Raw genomic sequence first — 15,782 nt, forward strand, 5'->3', positions numbered from 1 at the left:
ATAGCTAAGATAAAGTTTTTTGAAGAAGAAATATTTGAGAGTTTATGAAGGAAGGCACATTATGAGCTCGAGAGCACAGTTTGGATTATGTTGGATTTAATTTCTGGAGCAACACTCAGCCCACTTTTTTAGCCCCTTGAAAGTAATTGATGTCCATTCTCTGCCTGGAGATTTAGTTAACAAGATTACTGCTTATAGTCTCTGAAAGCTTACTGTCCCTGCTGTCTCTACCACCAATATGGTAGGAAAATGCATAGTATATGGAATTTTGTACAACGTTGTGACTGTATTAGCATTCACCTTCCTTCCTGCCAGAAGGAAGTCATCAGTAATGAAGAGAAGGAATCAGACCAAGAGAAATGATACCAAGATATTTGTAGTTGGATGGTGGAATTTAATACATTACTAAAATTTTAATTCTTTTTGTTTTTTAGTCGTGTTTGGTGTGTAAAATTTGGTATGTCAAAAGAAATATATGCTTGTGTGCCATAACAGTTTGTTTAAGGGTATGATACCTTAAAGCCAGTATTTTTGTCCACATCTTTTCATTGCTTACAGGTGGGAAAGGTTTTCATTCCGGGGCTGCCAGCTCCTTCCCTGACAATGTCTAACACAATGCCTCGGCCTAGCACTCCACTTGACAGTGTCAGTACTCCTAAGCCTCTCAGTAAACTACTTGGATCCTTGGATGAGGTAAGTAACGAACTAGGTATCGTCAAAAATTAATAGTGTTTTATTTTATTTTATTATTTTTAATTTATTTTTAATGTTTTTATTAATTTTCAAGAGACAGGGAGTGAGCAGGGGAGGAGCAGAGAGAGGGAGACAGAGTCCGAAGCAGGCTCCAGGCTCTGAGCTGTCAGCACGGATCAAACTCACAAATCGCCAGATCATGAACGGAGCTGATGTCAGATGCTTAACTGACTGAGCTGTCGAGGCGCCCCCCCCAAATTAAGGAAGGGGTGCCTTCCTTAAGGAAGTTTGGTCAGGGGTGCCTGGGTGGCTCAGTCGGTTAAGTGTCCAACTTCGGCTCGGGTCATGATCTCACAGTCTGTGAGTTTGAGCCTCGCGTCGGGCTCTGTACTGACAGCTCAGACCCTGGAGCCTGCTTTAGATTTTATGTCTCCCCCTGTCTCTGCCCCTCCCCCACTCATGCTCTGTCTCGCTGTCTCTCAAAACTAAATAAATGTTTATTTTTTAAAAATTTTTTTATTATATGAAATTTATTGTCAAATTAGTTTCCATACAACACCCAATGCTCATCCCAACAGATGCCCTCTTCAGTGCCCATCACCCACCCTCCCCTCCCTCCCACCCCCCATCAACCCTCAGTTTGTTCTCAGTTTTTAAGAGTTTCTTATGCTTTGGCTCTCTTCCACTCTAACCTCTTTTTTTTTTTTTCCCTTCCCCTCCCCCATGGGTTTCTGTTAAGTTTCTCAGGATCCACATAAGAGTGAAAACATATGGTATCTGTCTTTCTCTATATGGCTTATTTCACTTAGCATCACACTCTCCAGTTCCATCCACGTTGCTACAAAGGGCCATATTTTGTTCTTTCTCATTGCTTCGTAGTACTCCATTATGTATATAAACCATAATTTCTTTATCCATTCATCAGTTTATGGACATTTAGGCTTTTTCCACAATTTGGCTATTGTTGAGAGTGCTGCTATAAACATTGGGGTACAAGTGCCCCTATGCATCAGTACTCCTGTATCCCTTGGGTAAATTCCTAGCAGTGCTACTGCTGGGTTATAGGGTAGGTCTATTTACTAAATAAATGTTTAAAGAAAAGAAATGTTAAAGAAGTTTGGTCAAAAATATTAGTTCTTCCCATGGTTTTTTTCTGTTTTAAAAATGACAGAATTGGAAGTTTAGCTAATACTTGTAGAATATATATGTTTTCAAACACAGATGGTTCAATACACATATTGACCTCCTTTGTGATGTGGAAGGTACTACAGAGATGAAAATAATACATTCTTTTTCATCTAGGAACCTCATAAATTGATTTGGGTGGAACAGACGTACTGTCTGCATGAAAAATGATAATTTAAGGCAGAGTATTGAGACTTACAAATGAGGAAGAGAGAGTAGCACAGCAGGTTTGCCGATAGGGAGTTATATCCTGATGGGTTGATGTGGCAGAACCAGAGGCTTCTATCTGAGAGGGGTGTCTGACTTGGTTTGGACCTTGAGGATAAGTAGGATATCTGTAGATGGAAAGGTGTATTTGGGGTAAAGAGGAATCATATAGGCATGGGTGTGGAGGCAGGTAAGTGCTGAAGATTTTTTATGCATATTCATATTTCTTTTTTTTTTCATATTCATATTTCTATCTAGTAGCATGCAAGACTCAAGTCTGTGGAATGAATGAATGCTTATAAAAGTACAAGTAGCCTGGGTGGCTCAGTTGGTTAAGCATCTGACTCTTGATTTTGTGAGTTTGAGCGCTGCATTGGGCTCTGTGTTGTCAGTGCAGAGCTTGCTTTGGCTCCCTTGTCTCCCTCTGTCTCTGCCCCTCCCCCACTCTCACTCTCCCTCTCTGAAAAATAGTTTCTTTTATTATGATTATTTTTTTAATGTTTATTTTTGAGAGAGAGAGAGAGAAGAGCCGAAGCAGGCTCTGTGTTGACAGCAGATAGCCTGATGTGGGGCTCGAACCCACGAATTGTGAGATCATGACCTGAGCCGAAGTTGGACACTTAACCGACTGAGCCACCCAGGCACCCCATAAACAGTTCATTTATAAAACAAAAACAAAAAACCAAAAACATACAAGTAGCCTGTTGGGTGGGGTAGGGTAGGGAGTGGGTAATAATAACTTGTTTTTGAGTCTATGTGCTAGGCACTGTTCTAAGTGTTTTTTATGTATAAACTCTTTTAATCCCTCAGAATGGGTTTGTTGGGAAGATACTGGTCCCCATTTGACAAATGGGTACATAGAGGGATAAGAAGGTTACATGTCCAAACTCATATAGCTAGTAAATGTTAGAGCTTGATTTATACTCTTACTAACACGCTCTTAAAGGCAGAGAGGATGAAAAGGTTTTTATTCTGAATGCTGTCGCCAGAAGATTTTTTGAGATTTTTGAGGATGGAATTATAAATGTTAGGATCTGTGTTTAATTTAATTTAGTTAATTAATTAATTGGATGTTTGTTTATTTTTGGGAGAGGGCGTGCACAAGAGAGTTCCGGGGGACAGAGGATCCAAAGCGGGCTCTGTGCTGACTGCAGAGTGCCAGTGTGGGGCTCGAACTCACAAACCATGAGATCATGACCTGTGCTGAAGTTGGACGCTCAACCGACTGAGTCACCCAGGCACCCCAGGATCTGTGTTTTAGATGTTTGTCTTTGAACTGAAGATAGACCGGTGAAATTCTGAGTGTTTTCTGTGTTCATTCAGGAGGTGGGAAGAGGGTTGGAGTTATGGCAGCATATTGGAAAGGAGGGGAGTGACATAGAGATCTGGAGAAGTGGAAATGGCAGAGTCTGTCAGAGATTGCTTTTGTGCTGTGCTGGGGAGACGTGCTGGGGAACAAGGGTCAGAGTTCTCTGAGCAAGCTAGGTGGATACCCATGCTTACCTAGAAGCCTGGAGAAAGGAGGTCTGTATTTGAGAGACATTTGGGTGCAGATGTGTAGGGGAAGTTCAAAATGAAGTGTGGTACCAGCAGTTAATTGTGTCAGTTAATGTTTAGGTCCTGGTTTTATTTTCTAAATATGTGTAGTGTGGAGCTTTTTCCCTTTAAGCCAGGACATTTGTGGAACATTCAAAAGGGAGCAGGAGAAGTGTCAGAGTTTTGTGTGATTTGGAAGAATTTTTGTCTTTTATAATGTAAAATTGTTCCCAGTTTTCTTAGAATTCCATTAAGCTGTGATGGTTAGTGTCTTTGTGGTAGCCATGAGGTGACAAGATCACAGTATTACACATTGGCCAATGGCTTTCCACATCTCTGGTTGACTGTGCACCAGACTTAGATTCAGGACCAACGGAACTCAGTTTTTGTGGCAGCTGTGGGAGTAGAAGCTTGTATTTAATAAATATACTTGATTGGCTGTCAGTGTTGACAAGGTATTCACTTAGAGATATCCTGTAATTTGAATTATAGGGACATAGAAAGGGTCAGTAGTTAGGACTGCATGTAATGAGTAACTAAGATCAATTACGTTTTTTGTTTGAATATCTACAATCGAGCAAGTAAATGTTCTCATATTTTCAGAACAAATATTTGTCTGTAGAGGAAATAACACTTTGTACCTGCCTTGTTTCTTTGCTTTCTCATTGTTCTCCTTTCTCTCTGGGGTCTTAGATCCTCAAGTCCTCTCTGTCTTGGCTTCCCAAGTTACAGTCTACGTGTCTAGCCCTGTAAGATTGCCACAAGTGCTGCTGCCTCCTCTTCCTCTTAGCGGTGCCCTTCAGTGCACACTCAACATATCCATACTCCCTACCAAATCCTCGCTAGATACTGCAAATGCCAAGACCGGAAAGAGCAGTGTATATATAAGAGCAGTGTAAGAATTTCGGGCTACCTCCCTGTGACTCGCTTCTTTCTCTCCTACATCTTGGCCCCTCAGGTCTGGGTTGTCTCTATAGCTCTCCAGTCCTGTTGATCAGATGTTTTGCTATTTTACTGACTTTTTCTAGTTGCTTTGGGTGAGGATCTTTTCCAGCTGAGAGGCACTTCATCGTATCTAGAGCAGAATGATTTTAAATCATTATGTAAAATTGTTGGGTAGACCATGTGTAAAAAAAGCTTTCTTTATCCTTAATTCCTGCAAAAATACTTCATATGTGTTGTATTTATGACTTTTTACAGGTTGTTCTATTCTCCCCAGTTGCAGAACTGAGGGATTCTTCCAAACTTCATGACTCTCTCTATAATGAGGATTGTACTTTCCAGCAGCTTGGAACTTACATTCATTCTATAAGAGACCCTGTCCGTAACAGAGTAACTCTGGTAAGTATATTTGTATTAAAAAGATTAGGTAGCTCTTTAAGAAATATGACTATCCCTTGTGGAGAAAAGGGAACCCTCTTGCACTTTCGGTGGGAATGCAAACTGGTGCAGCCGCTCTGGAAAACAGTGTGGAGGTTCCTCAAAAAATTAAAAATAGAACTACCCTACGACCCAGCAGTTGCACTACTAGGTATTTATCCAAGGGATACAGGTATGCTGTTTCGAAGGGGCATACGTACCCAATGTTTATAGCAGTGCTTTCAACAATAGCCAAATCATGGAAAGAGCCTAAATGTCCATCAACTGAGGAATGGATAAAGAAGACGTGGTTTATATATACAATGGAATACTACTTGACAGTGAGAAAGAATGAAATCCTGCCATTTGCAACAGCGTGGATCAAACTGGAGAGTATTATGCTAAGTGAAATAAGTCTGTCAAAGAAAGACAGATATCATATGTTTTCACTCATATGTGGATCTTGAGAAACTTAACAGTCCATGGGGGAAGGGAAGGGGAAAAAAATAGTTAACAAATGGAGGGAGGCAAACCACAAGAGACTCTTAAAGAGGGTGGATGGGGCGTGAGGGAGAGGGGAAAATGGGTGATGGGCATTGAAGAGGGCACTTGTTGGGATGAGGACTGGGTGTTGTATGTCAGCCAATTTGACAAATTATATTTAAAAAATTAAAAAATACAACTTTCCTTTCAAATTTTTCAGAATGCAGAATTTTATCTGAAAAATGAAAGCCTTTTTTCATGATTTTTAAAACCTCTTGCAGTGTGTTATTTTTTGTACCTTTTTACTTTAAAGTAATTCTCAGTTTTTCTAAAGTTTCATTATTAAAAAATTATTGAAAATGGATCTTGTTCAAACAGTTGAATTTTCTATTGACTTTTGTCTTTTCATTAAAAATTAATTTGCAGTGATAGTGACTCTTAACATATAAAAATTAGACATTTCAGGGCGCCTGGGTGGCGCAGTCGGTTAAGCGTCCGACTTCAGCCAGGTCACGATCTCGCGGTCCGTGAGTTCGAGCCCCGCGTCAGGCTCTGGGCTGATGGCTCGGAGCCTGGAGCCTGTTTCTGATTCTGTGTCTCCCTCTCTCTCTGCCCCTCCCCCGTTCATGCTCTGTCTCTCTCTGTCCCAAAAATAAATTAAAAACGTTGAAAAAAAAAAAAAATTAGACATTTCATTAAAACAAGAACTTTTGGAAATGTTTTTTAAGTTTTTTTTTGTTTTTTTTTTTTTTTTTTTTTGAGAGAGAGAGAGGTGGGGGGAGGGAGAGAGAGGGGGACAGAGGATCTGAAGCGGGCTCTGCGCTGACAGCAGCGAGCCCTATGTAATAGGGCTCAAACTCATGAACTGAGAGATTGTGACCTGAGCTGAAGTCAGAAGCTCAACCAACTGAGCCACCCAGGAGCCCTGGAAATATTTTTTAAATAAGCACATTTATAGTTTCTGAAATTTGGAAGTATTCAGTTCTGTTTAAAAATATTTGTTTTTCTTTTTTTTTGAAAAATATTTGTTTTTCATTTATTTTTTGAATTTTGTTTTGATAGGCAAACAGTCTTACAAAGCATAGCATTTTTAAGACATTCAAAGACTTAGAATGCACAAATTCTATTTACTTGCTCCTGTTTATTTCCATTTTTCCCCTTAGGAATTGAGTAACGGCTCCATGGTTAGGATTACTATTCCTGAAATTGCCACCTCTGAATTAGGTATGTTTGAGGTCAGACCTCACTTACATGTATTCTCAGTTTGATTGGTGAGATTTGTAGTATTTGCTGATTTGTAATAGTAATTGGGATTTTAAAAATTTTGCTGTTTTTGAAATTATGGGATTGAATTTTTCACTTTGCAGAGAAGCTGTGAAGAGCTGGGGAGCATTTTTCAGTGTCCACTCTGTGTGGGGTGCACTGGTTCTTTTTCTCTTGAGATTTTTAGGTGGAAGAATGCCATGCGGTGAGATTATAATATATGGACGTGCCTCTTGCAAGAAAATCTGAGAAACAGGGAAACCTAAGCAACTAAAATAGTTTTTGTCCTATGTGATGGCTTTTAATCATAAAATAAATCTCTCAGTTGTTACATATATTGAGAAATTAACGTAATTGCCTTAATTGAATAAGACTTAATATTGTCAAAATACAGTCAGACATATTTTAATAAAATTGGAGTCTGCTTAAATTATTACTGAAATACAATTTGGAAAATACTAGGTGGAGAATATTTCTGAAGATACAATAGTAAAGAAAACCTCAGGATTGAAAGGATTTGTCAATAATTGTAAGTTAAGAAAAGAATGTATAAGAAAATTCACAACATCTATTGGTTCCAAAATCTAAGTGCCAAAGCAAAGCATTGGCAGATTGTGTGTGATTTCTGGAATTTGGTAAGTAGGTTAGAATGACTTTTTCATTTTAGGAAATATCTGTCATTGGTGTGGTAAAATGATACTATGAATAGGTGTAGAGATACCTTGCTTTTCAGGTATTTAGCCAGTAATTTCAAGGTTATGTGCCTTGGAAGTATAAGCCTAAACAAAGCATATAAAAACAAATAACAGATTAAATAAAATAAATGAAAACAGAGTAAAATCTTACTCTTATAGCCAAGCAGAAGTCAGTAAGTTTCTGTGCTTTTAAGTGTCCTCAGCTCCTCAGGCAGTATCTGGTTTACACTTACTTTGGATTCAACCATGACAAACGTGGTTATTTGGTTTTCTAACATTTATTCTATTTGACTCTAATTTTTGCTGTATGTATACACACATAGTAAATTGATGAGAAAAAGGATATGCTGCTGAGGATGGGCCTGGTGACAATGGGAAAGGAAGAAAACGATCCTCTTTTGATGTGAGAATGCAAAAACATTGTAGTTTGGGGGCACTTGATACGAAAAGCAGACCCAGGTCTCTTCACAGCAGTAGTAGGACAGCAGAGCACTGTAACTGATATTTATCCAATGGTGTGGAGTCCATAAGAAAGGTAGAAATTATGTAGTATTAACCGATCTATTTAAGACAAAAACATGTAGAATGTTTATAAATTGAATGGTGTCAGAAATAATTAAAAGTTACAAAGTTTTGGTTAACAGGAATGTTAACTCATGCAGAACACTGTTTAATGGTAGGTAAGCATTGCTATTTGAGGTGGCATATATTGAATATTACATATTTATTGAAGTATTTAAGCAGTATTTTATATGAACTTATTCATGTAGAAATTGTGTTTTTGATAGAATGATCTTTATTGTCCAAACTAGAATATATTTTTTAAAAAATTCATTATTTTTGAGAGAGAGAGAGAGACAGCACGAGTGAGCATGAGTGGGGGAGGGGCAGAGAGAGGGGGAGATTGAGGATCCAAAGAGAGCTCTGTGCCGACAGCCGAGAGCTTGATGCAGGGCTCGAACTCATGAACCCTAAGATCATGACCTGGGCAAAATTTGGGACGCTTAACTGATTGAGCCACCAAGGTGCCCCAAACTGGAATCTTTTGAGATCAAAATGGGGAGCTATTAATAATTGCCCGGGCAGTGAATATAAATCAGTTTGTCTCAGGTAAGCTGGACTGTTGGTTTTCTATTTCTGGTCCACAATTAGCACGCGGAAAGGTGCCCTGAGACCTCTTGGAAGTCCTGTTGAATTTAGTAGTTGTTTTAAATTTCAGATGATCGGCAAGGTAATGTTTGCTCCCTCTTGGTCTTTAGTGACAGTTCCCTTTTCAGAGTAATTGGCCCTTACACAGAAGTAGTTAGAAAACTTTCTTACTCAAAGGGAAAAAGAAATGCCCGCATGGGAAGCATACTAAAATTATTCTTTACTTTTAATAGTGCAAACATGTTTGCAAGCAATTAAGTTCATCCTGCCAAAAGAAATAGCTGTTCAGATGCTTGTCAAGTGGTACAGTGTCCACAGTGCTCCGGGAGGACCCAGTTATCACTCCGAGTGGAATTTATTTGTGACTTGTCTCATGAACATGATGGGTTATAACACAGACCGCTTAGCATGGACCCGAAACGTAAGTATACATAATTGGTTTTTTTTTTCTGAGTTATTCTGTTATTACTAATGTAATTTTTGCATAATTGGTAATACAATATTTAGAGTACATAGATCAATTTACTAATAGGTATACTTTAACAAAACGGAATACTATTAACGCTTATCGTGTCTACTATATGGTAAATCAAATGTCATTTAATATTTAATGATAACATTTTACTAGTAATTATAATTATTGAGTTTTTATAACGTGGTAAAGCATGTTTGACTATAATTTCTCATTTCATCTTTATAAAACGACTACAAGTTATGCTAGGATTAGTAGTAATCATCTTGGTTTTATTAATGTAGAAACTGAATCACAGAGAAATCACAGACTTGTGATTTGCTCAAAACTGGGTCTCGACTGTGTCTTCTGATTCGTGGCTTATTTTTGTTCTCTGTAGCCCAGATTGTTTTCACACACAAATTGCTTGGTCTGTGGGGAGGAAGGTTTGATTTGAGGGCGAGTTAGAGGGCTTTACCCCAAGTATCTATTCTCTTTCATTATGCACAATTGGTTTCCATAGTTGGTGAAACTGATTTCTAAATTCTTTAAGTTGACCAGTTGACAATGATACATTTATATGAATTTGCTTCTCTTTTGGGGTTATCTTTCAGTTTGACTTTGAAGGATCACTTTCCCCAGTCATTGCACCCAAAAAAGCAAGGCCTTCTGAGACAGGATCTGATGATGTAAGCATCATTATTATTATTTGCTAATAAAAATTAATTTGTGGGTATTTGTACTATAGTCTGTAGAAGTGGTATTCTTATTGATTTACATTTCTCACACCTTTTGCTTTATTTTAATACTGAATAACATTTATTTTGAAGGGCAGGATATGTTCTGTTTTCTGTGGTTATTTATTTACTTTTGTCATTAATGATCATCTAAAAATGACTGAGCATGCATAATGGTCCATGATTTGAGTTTGCATTTGTAGATGTTTTACTGCTAATTAATCCTCCAATTTAGGTTCTCAGTCATATTAGATTCCATGTATTCTTAGTGGTTCAAAAAAATTTTTTTAATTGAGGTATAATTTACATAAATGAAATGCTCAGATCTTATTACAGTTTGATCAACTTTGACAAATGCGTACTCATGTAACCCACTCCCCTTTCAAAACTTAAAACATTTCCATTATTCCATAAAGTTTCCATGGGCCATTTTTAATCATTCCCTTACTCTAGAAACAACCACTGATTTGAATTCCAGTGTATGCTATTTTTGCCTGTTCTAGAACTTGATATAAGTGAAATAATGTGGTACATAATCTTTGGTATAAGGTTTCTTTCATTCAGCATGGTGTTTTTGAGATTCGTTCCTGTTGTTGCAGAGCTCAGCAGTTTGTGCCTTTTTATTGCTGAATAGCATGCACATACTGTAGCTTGTTTATCTGTTCTCCTGCTGATGGGTACCTAGGCTATTTCCGTGATTCGACTATTACGAATAAAGCTGCCACCAGCATTCAGTGACAAGTATTTGTGGACACATATTTTCATTTCTTATGGATGAATACCATAGTGAAATTGTTGGGTCATTGCTGGTTCCCAAATTCGTTGTCCTTCGTTCCTACATTCCTACATATGAGAGTTCCTCTTGTTCTTTATCTTGGCCAACATTTGTAGTTGTCTTTTTAATTTTAACCATTTGATTGTGTATAAAGTTGTTTCTCTTAGGTTTTAATTTTTGCCTTTTCTTGATGACTAATGATGTTAAACACTTCTTTTTAATTTTTTAAAAAAAATATTTATTTCTGAGACAGAGACAGAGCGTGAGTGGGGGAGGGGCAGAGAGAGAGGGGGGGACACAGAATCTGAAGCAGGCTCCAGGCTCTGAGCTGTCAGCACAGAGCCTGACTCGGGGCTCGAACTCAACAGACCGCGAAATCATGACCTGAGCCGAAGTCAGACGCTCAACTGACTGAGCCACCCAGGCGCCCCTTAAACACTTCTTTATGTGCTTATTAGTGACCAACACATCTCTTTGCCAAGTTTCTGCTCAAATCTATTATGTATTTTTAATTGGATTTTTAAAAATATTTATTGAGTTATAGAAGTTCTTTATATATTCTGGATATGAGTTATTTGTTGTGTACATTTGGGGAATATTTTCTCTGAATTTGTGGCTTAATAATGTCTTTGGATGAGCAGATTTAAAAAAATTTTAGTTACTCATTTTATCAATTTTTTTTACTTTAAAAAAAAATGTTTTTTCTTTAATGTTTGTTTATTTTTCAAAGAGCTTGAGTGGGGGGGGGGGTGCAGAGAGAGAGAGAGAGAGAGAGAGAGAGAGAGGGAGATGCAGAATCCAAAGCAGGCTTCAGGCTCCAGGCTGTCAGCACAGAGCCTGATGTGGGGCTCGAACCGCAAGCCGCAAGATCACGAACTGAGCCGAAGTCAGACGCTTAACTGAGCCACCTAGGCGCCTCTCCATGTTTTACTTTTATGGTTTGTTCTTTCTCTATCTGGTCCAAGCATTTAGTTTTGTTTTTTGAGAGAGGGTATAAGTGTGTGAGGGGCAGAGAGAGAGAGGGAAGTGGGGCTCATCTGGGGCTTGTGCTTTTACCCAAAGCAGGGCTTGTACTCACCCAAAGTGGGACTTGAGCTCACCTGATGTGGGGCTTAAACTTGTGAACTGTTGAGATCATGACTTGAGCTGAAGTCAGATGCTTGATGACTAAACCACCCAGGTACCCTGGTTCAAGAGTTTTTAAATTAGAATAACACACTGTATTAAGCCTTGGAAAAGCATCAGGAAATTCTAAGACCTGAAAATAGCATAAACTAAATTCTGTCAATGCAATACAATAAATCAAAGTAGAAACCAAAACAGACTCAGTACTTGGAAAATGTAGCACAATCAGTCTGAATATAAGATTAAGTTTATTAGGCTGTAATGCTAGCCCCAGCATTTTATAAACATAGAAAAATACACTAACTGGATATAAGTAGACTTCTCCCCTCAAAACACAGATAAGTGTAGTGGTCACTAAACTTGCCTGTCTGCACTTCCTGCCTTTCATTCTTTTTGCTTCATAGGAAATCACCTAATCACCTGATCTTTGTCAGTCTCTATACAAGTAGTGGGATTCTTCCTCCATAGTCCCTTTCCTCAAAGGGCACGACTAAATTTTTTCAAATGGGTTTTGAAGTGGCTTGTCTTAATGTCTGTTACTGGCATCTGGAAGTTGCTTAGCTTATTTTGATGTGGATCCTAATTTTTAAGTATTCTGAGTTTTTTTTCAACTTAATGTAAAAATGGAACTTGAATTGTTTTAATGATGGCCTTACGAGGAGGTGTTATTTAAAAATTAACATCTTCTTCATTTTTCTCAGGACTGGGAGTATTTACTGAATTCAGACTACCACCAGAATGTTGAGTCTCATCTTTTGAATAGATCTTTATGTTTGAATCCTTTGGAAGTTTCACAGATGAAGGATGAAGATTTTTCACAGAATCTCATTCTGGATTCCTCTACACTTCTGTTTACTCATATACCTGCGATTTTTTTTGTTCTTCACCTTGTTTACGAGGAGCTGAAGTTGAATACTCTAATGGGAGAAGGAATCCGTTCACTTGTTGGCCTTCTTGTTCAGTTGGCAAGGTAAATATTGTTTGTAGCTTAGAAAATGCCAAGAGGTCCTTAGAGGATTTGATCTCAGCCATGAATATCATAGAGGAACCTTGAAAATAAATTTCTGAAGTCTACCTTTTTGGGAAACCAGAGCTTTTTCTATAGACCACAGAAACGTTTGAAGGTACTGGCTGTGAAAAAACCTTGTGGGCCGTTAATGGGGTTCTTCGTCTTTGTCCTAAGATTAGTGGGAGGTCACAAAAGTTATGTTAAACAGCAGATGTGATGTACTCAGCTCTTCGTTTTGACAAGATGACTGGCTACACTGTGGTGGAAGTTCTATAATAACACCTGGCTGTTTTGTAATAATACCGACAATCAAATTGGAGATACAGTTAACACGATCGCAGTTAACATATGTAAATTGTAGGTGTTATGATTTGATAAGGAAACTTGTCCAGAATTGTCTCTAAGAACAAGAATGTTGTTTGCTGGTGTGGGCTCTTTTTGCTGTGTTTTTGTTGTCTCAGTCTGTCATCATCCCTGTCTTTGAGACTCTTGTAGTGTATCCATGATAAGATTGTTTTTGGCACTGGATTCTAAAGGTCACATTTAGGTGTTGTTTCAGCCTTTGTAACCCTTGGTGATATAGAAAGTTGAATTTTAATTGAAATGTCAACCTCTGAGTTAAGATTATAGTACATTTTCTAGTTTCTCTGATCTTCCTCAAGATTCCGAGATTGTTTTCTGAGATGTGGCAGTTTTAATTGATGGTCGCTTTCTCTTATGACAAATCATGACTGTCATGGGAAATTCTTTTTGTAATGAAATGATTTCCAAACCATAATCATGACTTTCTGAAATAAATAATGTTTTATAGTGTCTTACATTTTATAAAAGGTGTTTTTTACATATATATATATTATTTGATTTTTAAAACTTCCGAGTGGGAATTTCCCTACTTTCTAGAAGAAAATACTGAGGTTCATAGAGATAACATGCTGAAGATTACAAAACTAATGAATAATAGAGGAGAAACTAGTTTTACCCCCATAAAATGTATCTAGCAAAAGGGAGTTTGGGTTGCATATGTCATACTGGACACTTTCAGGTCCAGAAATAGAATAAAAAGACTCTAGATTTGATGATCTTCTTTGTCATAAGTTTTTAAACTGAAAGGTTGAACTGGTGAATCCTAACTCTATGGGGGAAAATACTTTAATACCTTTCTTGTGATTTCTTTTTTATATGGTGTTACTATTTTAGGGATTTAAAATTGGAGCCTTATGTAGATCATTACTATAGAGATTACCCAACACTTGTCAGAACTACTGGACAAGTGTGCACAATTGATCAAGGTAAGTGTTTGTGCCATTAAAGTTTTTCTAAACAGTGAGTGACTTTGCTTGTATCTTTCTGGGGGAATAGCCGAAGATATATTTTTTACCATTAGTCTCTTAAGTCAGAGGTGGTATCTTTCCACTAAGTAGGTTTCAGTTTGTACTGTTTGATCTCTGACTGGTAGTAAGAGATAACATTAATTTTCGTGTGTGGGAAAAATTTTACCCATCCCTAAGTGCTAAGGAGGCTTTGCCCTAGATGTGTCCAATTAGTAGCCACCAACCATGTTATTTAAATTAATTCATACTGAAAACTCAGTTCCTCAGTTGCACTAGCCACATTTCAGTAGCTACATCAGACTAGTGGCTGCCATATTGGATAGTGTAAGTATAGAACATTTCCATTACTGCTCTTTTATCCTAAACCTTGAGTTATAGAGACTCAAGATTGGGGCCCACTTGTTAGAGTGGACTCCTCGGTATCTCTTGTTTTCTCACCATAAGGATTAGGGCAGAAAATTTTAGTTAGATTCTTTATATGCCTTGAGTACAAGGATTTGCTAAATTTCAATGCGGGATGGGATAAAATAGTAGTCATTTAGATTCTACATATTATAATATAGTCCGTTATTTACTGTGGCAGAAAACATGAAGCATTTTGGAGAATATGGGAAAACGTTATTCTGATTGTTTCCAAATGATAGATTCTGTTGATCAGTTTCCCTGTGGAATAAAATGGTATTGTCTTCATGTAGTCTTGTGTCTTTATAAACATTTGTTTAATTCTAAAGGTCAAACAGGATTTATGCATCATCCATCATTTTTTACTTCTGAGCCACCAAGCATTTATCAGTGGGTGAGTTCTTGTCTGAAGGGTGAAGGAATGCCGCCCTATCCTTACCTCCCCGGAATCTGTGAAAGAAGTAGACTTGTAGTCTTGGTATGTATTGCCTAACGTGTTTATTTTTTTTTTTTAAACTTAATTTTTAAAATTACACAAAAAATTTAACTTTTTCATTTTGTGTACATTTCTGTGAACTTCAGCAAATGTATAGATTCATGTAATAACCACCATAATTAGGACACAGAATAGTTTCATCACCCTGCAAAATTCCCACATGCTTTTGAGATTCATCCAAGGTGTTGCCAGTGTCAGCAATTCATTGCATTTAATTGCTAAGTACTAGTCCATTGTGTGAATGTTTCACATGGGTTATCCATTCACCCGTTGAAGATATTTGAATTGGTTCCAGTCTTTGGCAGTTATGAATACAGCTCCAGTAAACATTCATGTCTAGGTTTTAGTGTGAACATAAATTTTCATTTCTTAAGGGTAGATACCCAGCGGTGAGATCAATGATCATATAGTAGTTTTCAGAGCAGCTGTACCATTTTCCATTCTCACCATCAATTGTGAGGGTTTCATTTTCTCTACATGTCAGTGATTGGTATGGTCATGATTTTTATTTATTTTATTTTAGTTTTTTTTGAGTTTGTGCATTTTTTTTTGAGAAATCGTGAGCGTGAGCATGCATGCGAACAGGGAAGGGGCAGAGAAAGAGAGAGAGAAAGGGAATCCCAAACAGGCTCCATCCACACTGTCGGTGCAGATGCTGATGTGGGGCTCGAACTCACGAACGATGAGATCATGACCTGAGTTGAAATCCAGAGTTGGATGCTTAACTGACTGAGCTGCCCAGGCGCCCCGGTCATGATTTTTAATTTTTGCCATTCTGACAGATGTGTAGGAGTATCTCATTGTAGTTTTAATTTGTATTTCCCTGATGGCTAATGATGTTTTGAGAGTTCTAGATGGGAGGTTTTGTCAGCTATATGGATTATAA

The 15,782-nt window shown here is 37.8% G+C and overlaps 1 protein-coding gene across 6 annotated transcripts in view; it reads left to right on the plus strand.

Moving 5' to 3' along the window:
* Positions 1-15,782, plus strand: part of ANAPC1 (anaphase promoting complex subunit 1) — a 96,256-nt gene that overhangs the window by 23,335 nt on the left and 57,139 nt on the right. For all 6 annotated transcript variants that reach the window (XM_042933052.1, XM_042933057.1, XM_042933058.1 and 3 more), the window contains 8 exons: positions 559-693; positions 4,822-4,962; positions 6,627-6,687; positions 8,804-8,991; positions 9,636-9,710; positions 12,360-12,628; positions 13,865-13,956; positions 14,730-14,878. In XM_042933052.1, the coding sequence (XP_042788986.1) occupies positions 559-693; positions 4,822-4,962; positions 6,627-6,687; positions 8,804-8,991; positions 9,636-9,710; positions 12,360-12,628; positions 13,865-13,956; positions 14,730-14,878 (1,110 nt within the window). The remainder of the gene's footprint in view (positions 1-558; positions 694-4,821; positions 4,963-6,626; positions 6,688-8,803; positions 8,992-9,635; positions 9,711-12,359; positions 12,629-13,864; positions 13,957-14,729; positions 14,879-15,782) is intronic.

Source organism: Panthera leo, chromosome A3, assembly GCF_018350215.1.
Source record: "Panthera leo isolate Ple1 chromosome A3, P.leo_Ple1_pat1.1, whole genome shotgun sequence".
Classification (NCBI taxonomy): Eukaryota; Metazoa; Chordata; class Mammalia; order Carnivora; family Felidae; genus Panthera; species Panthera leo.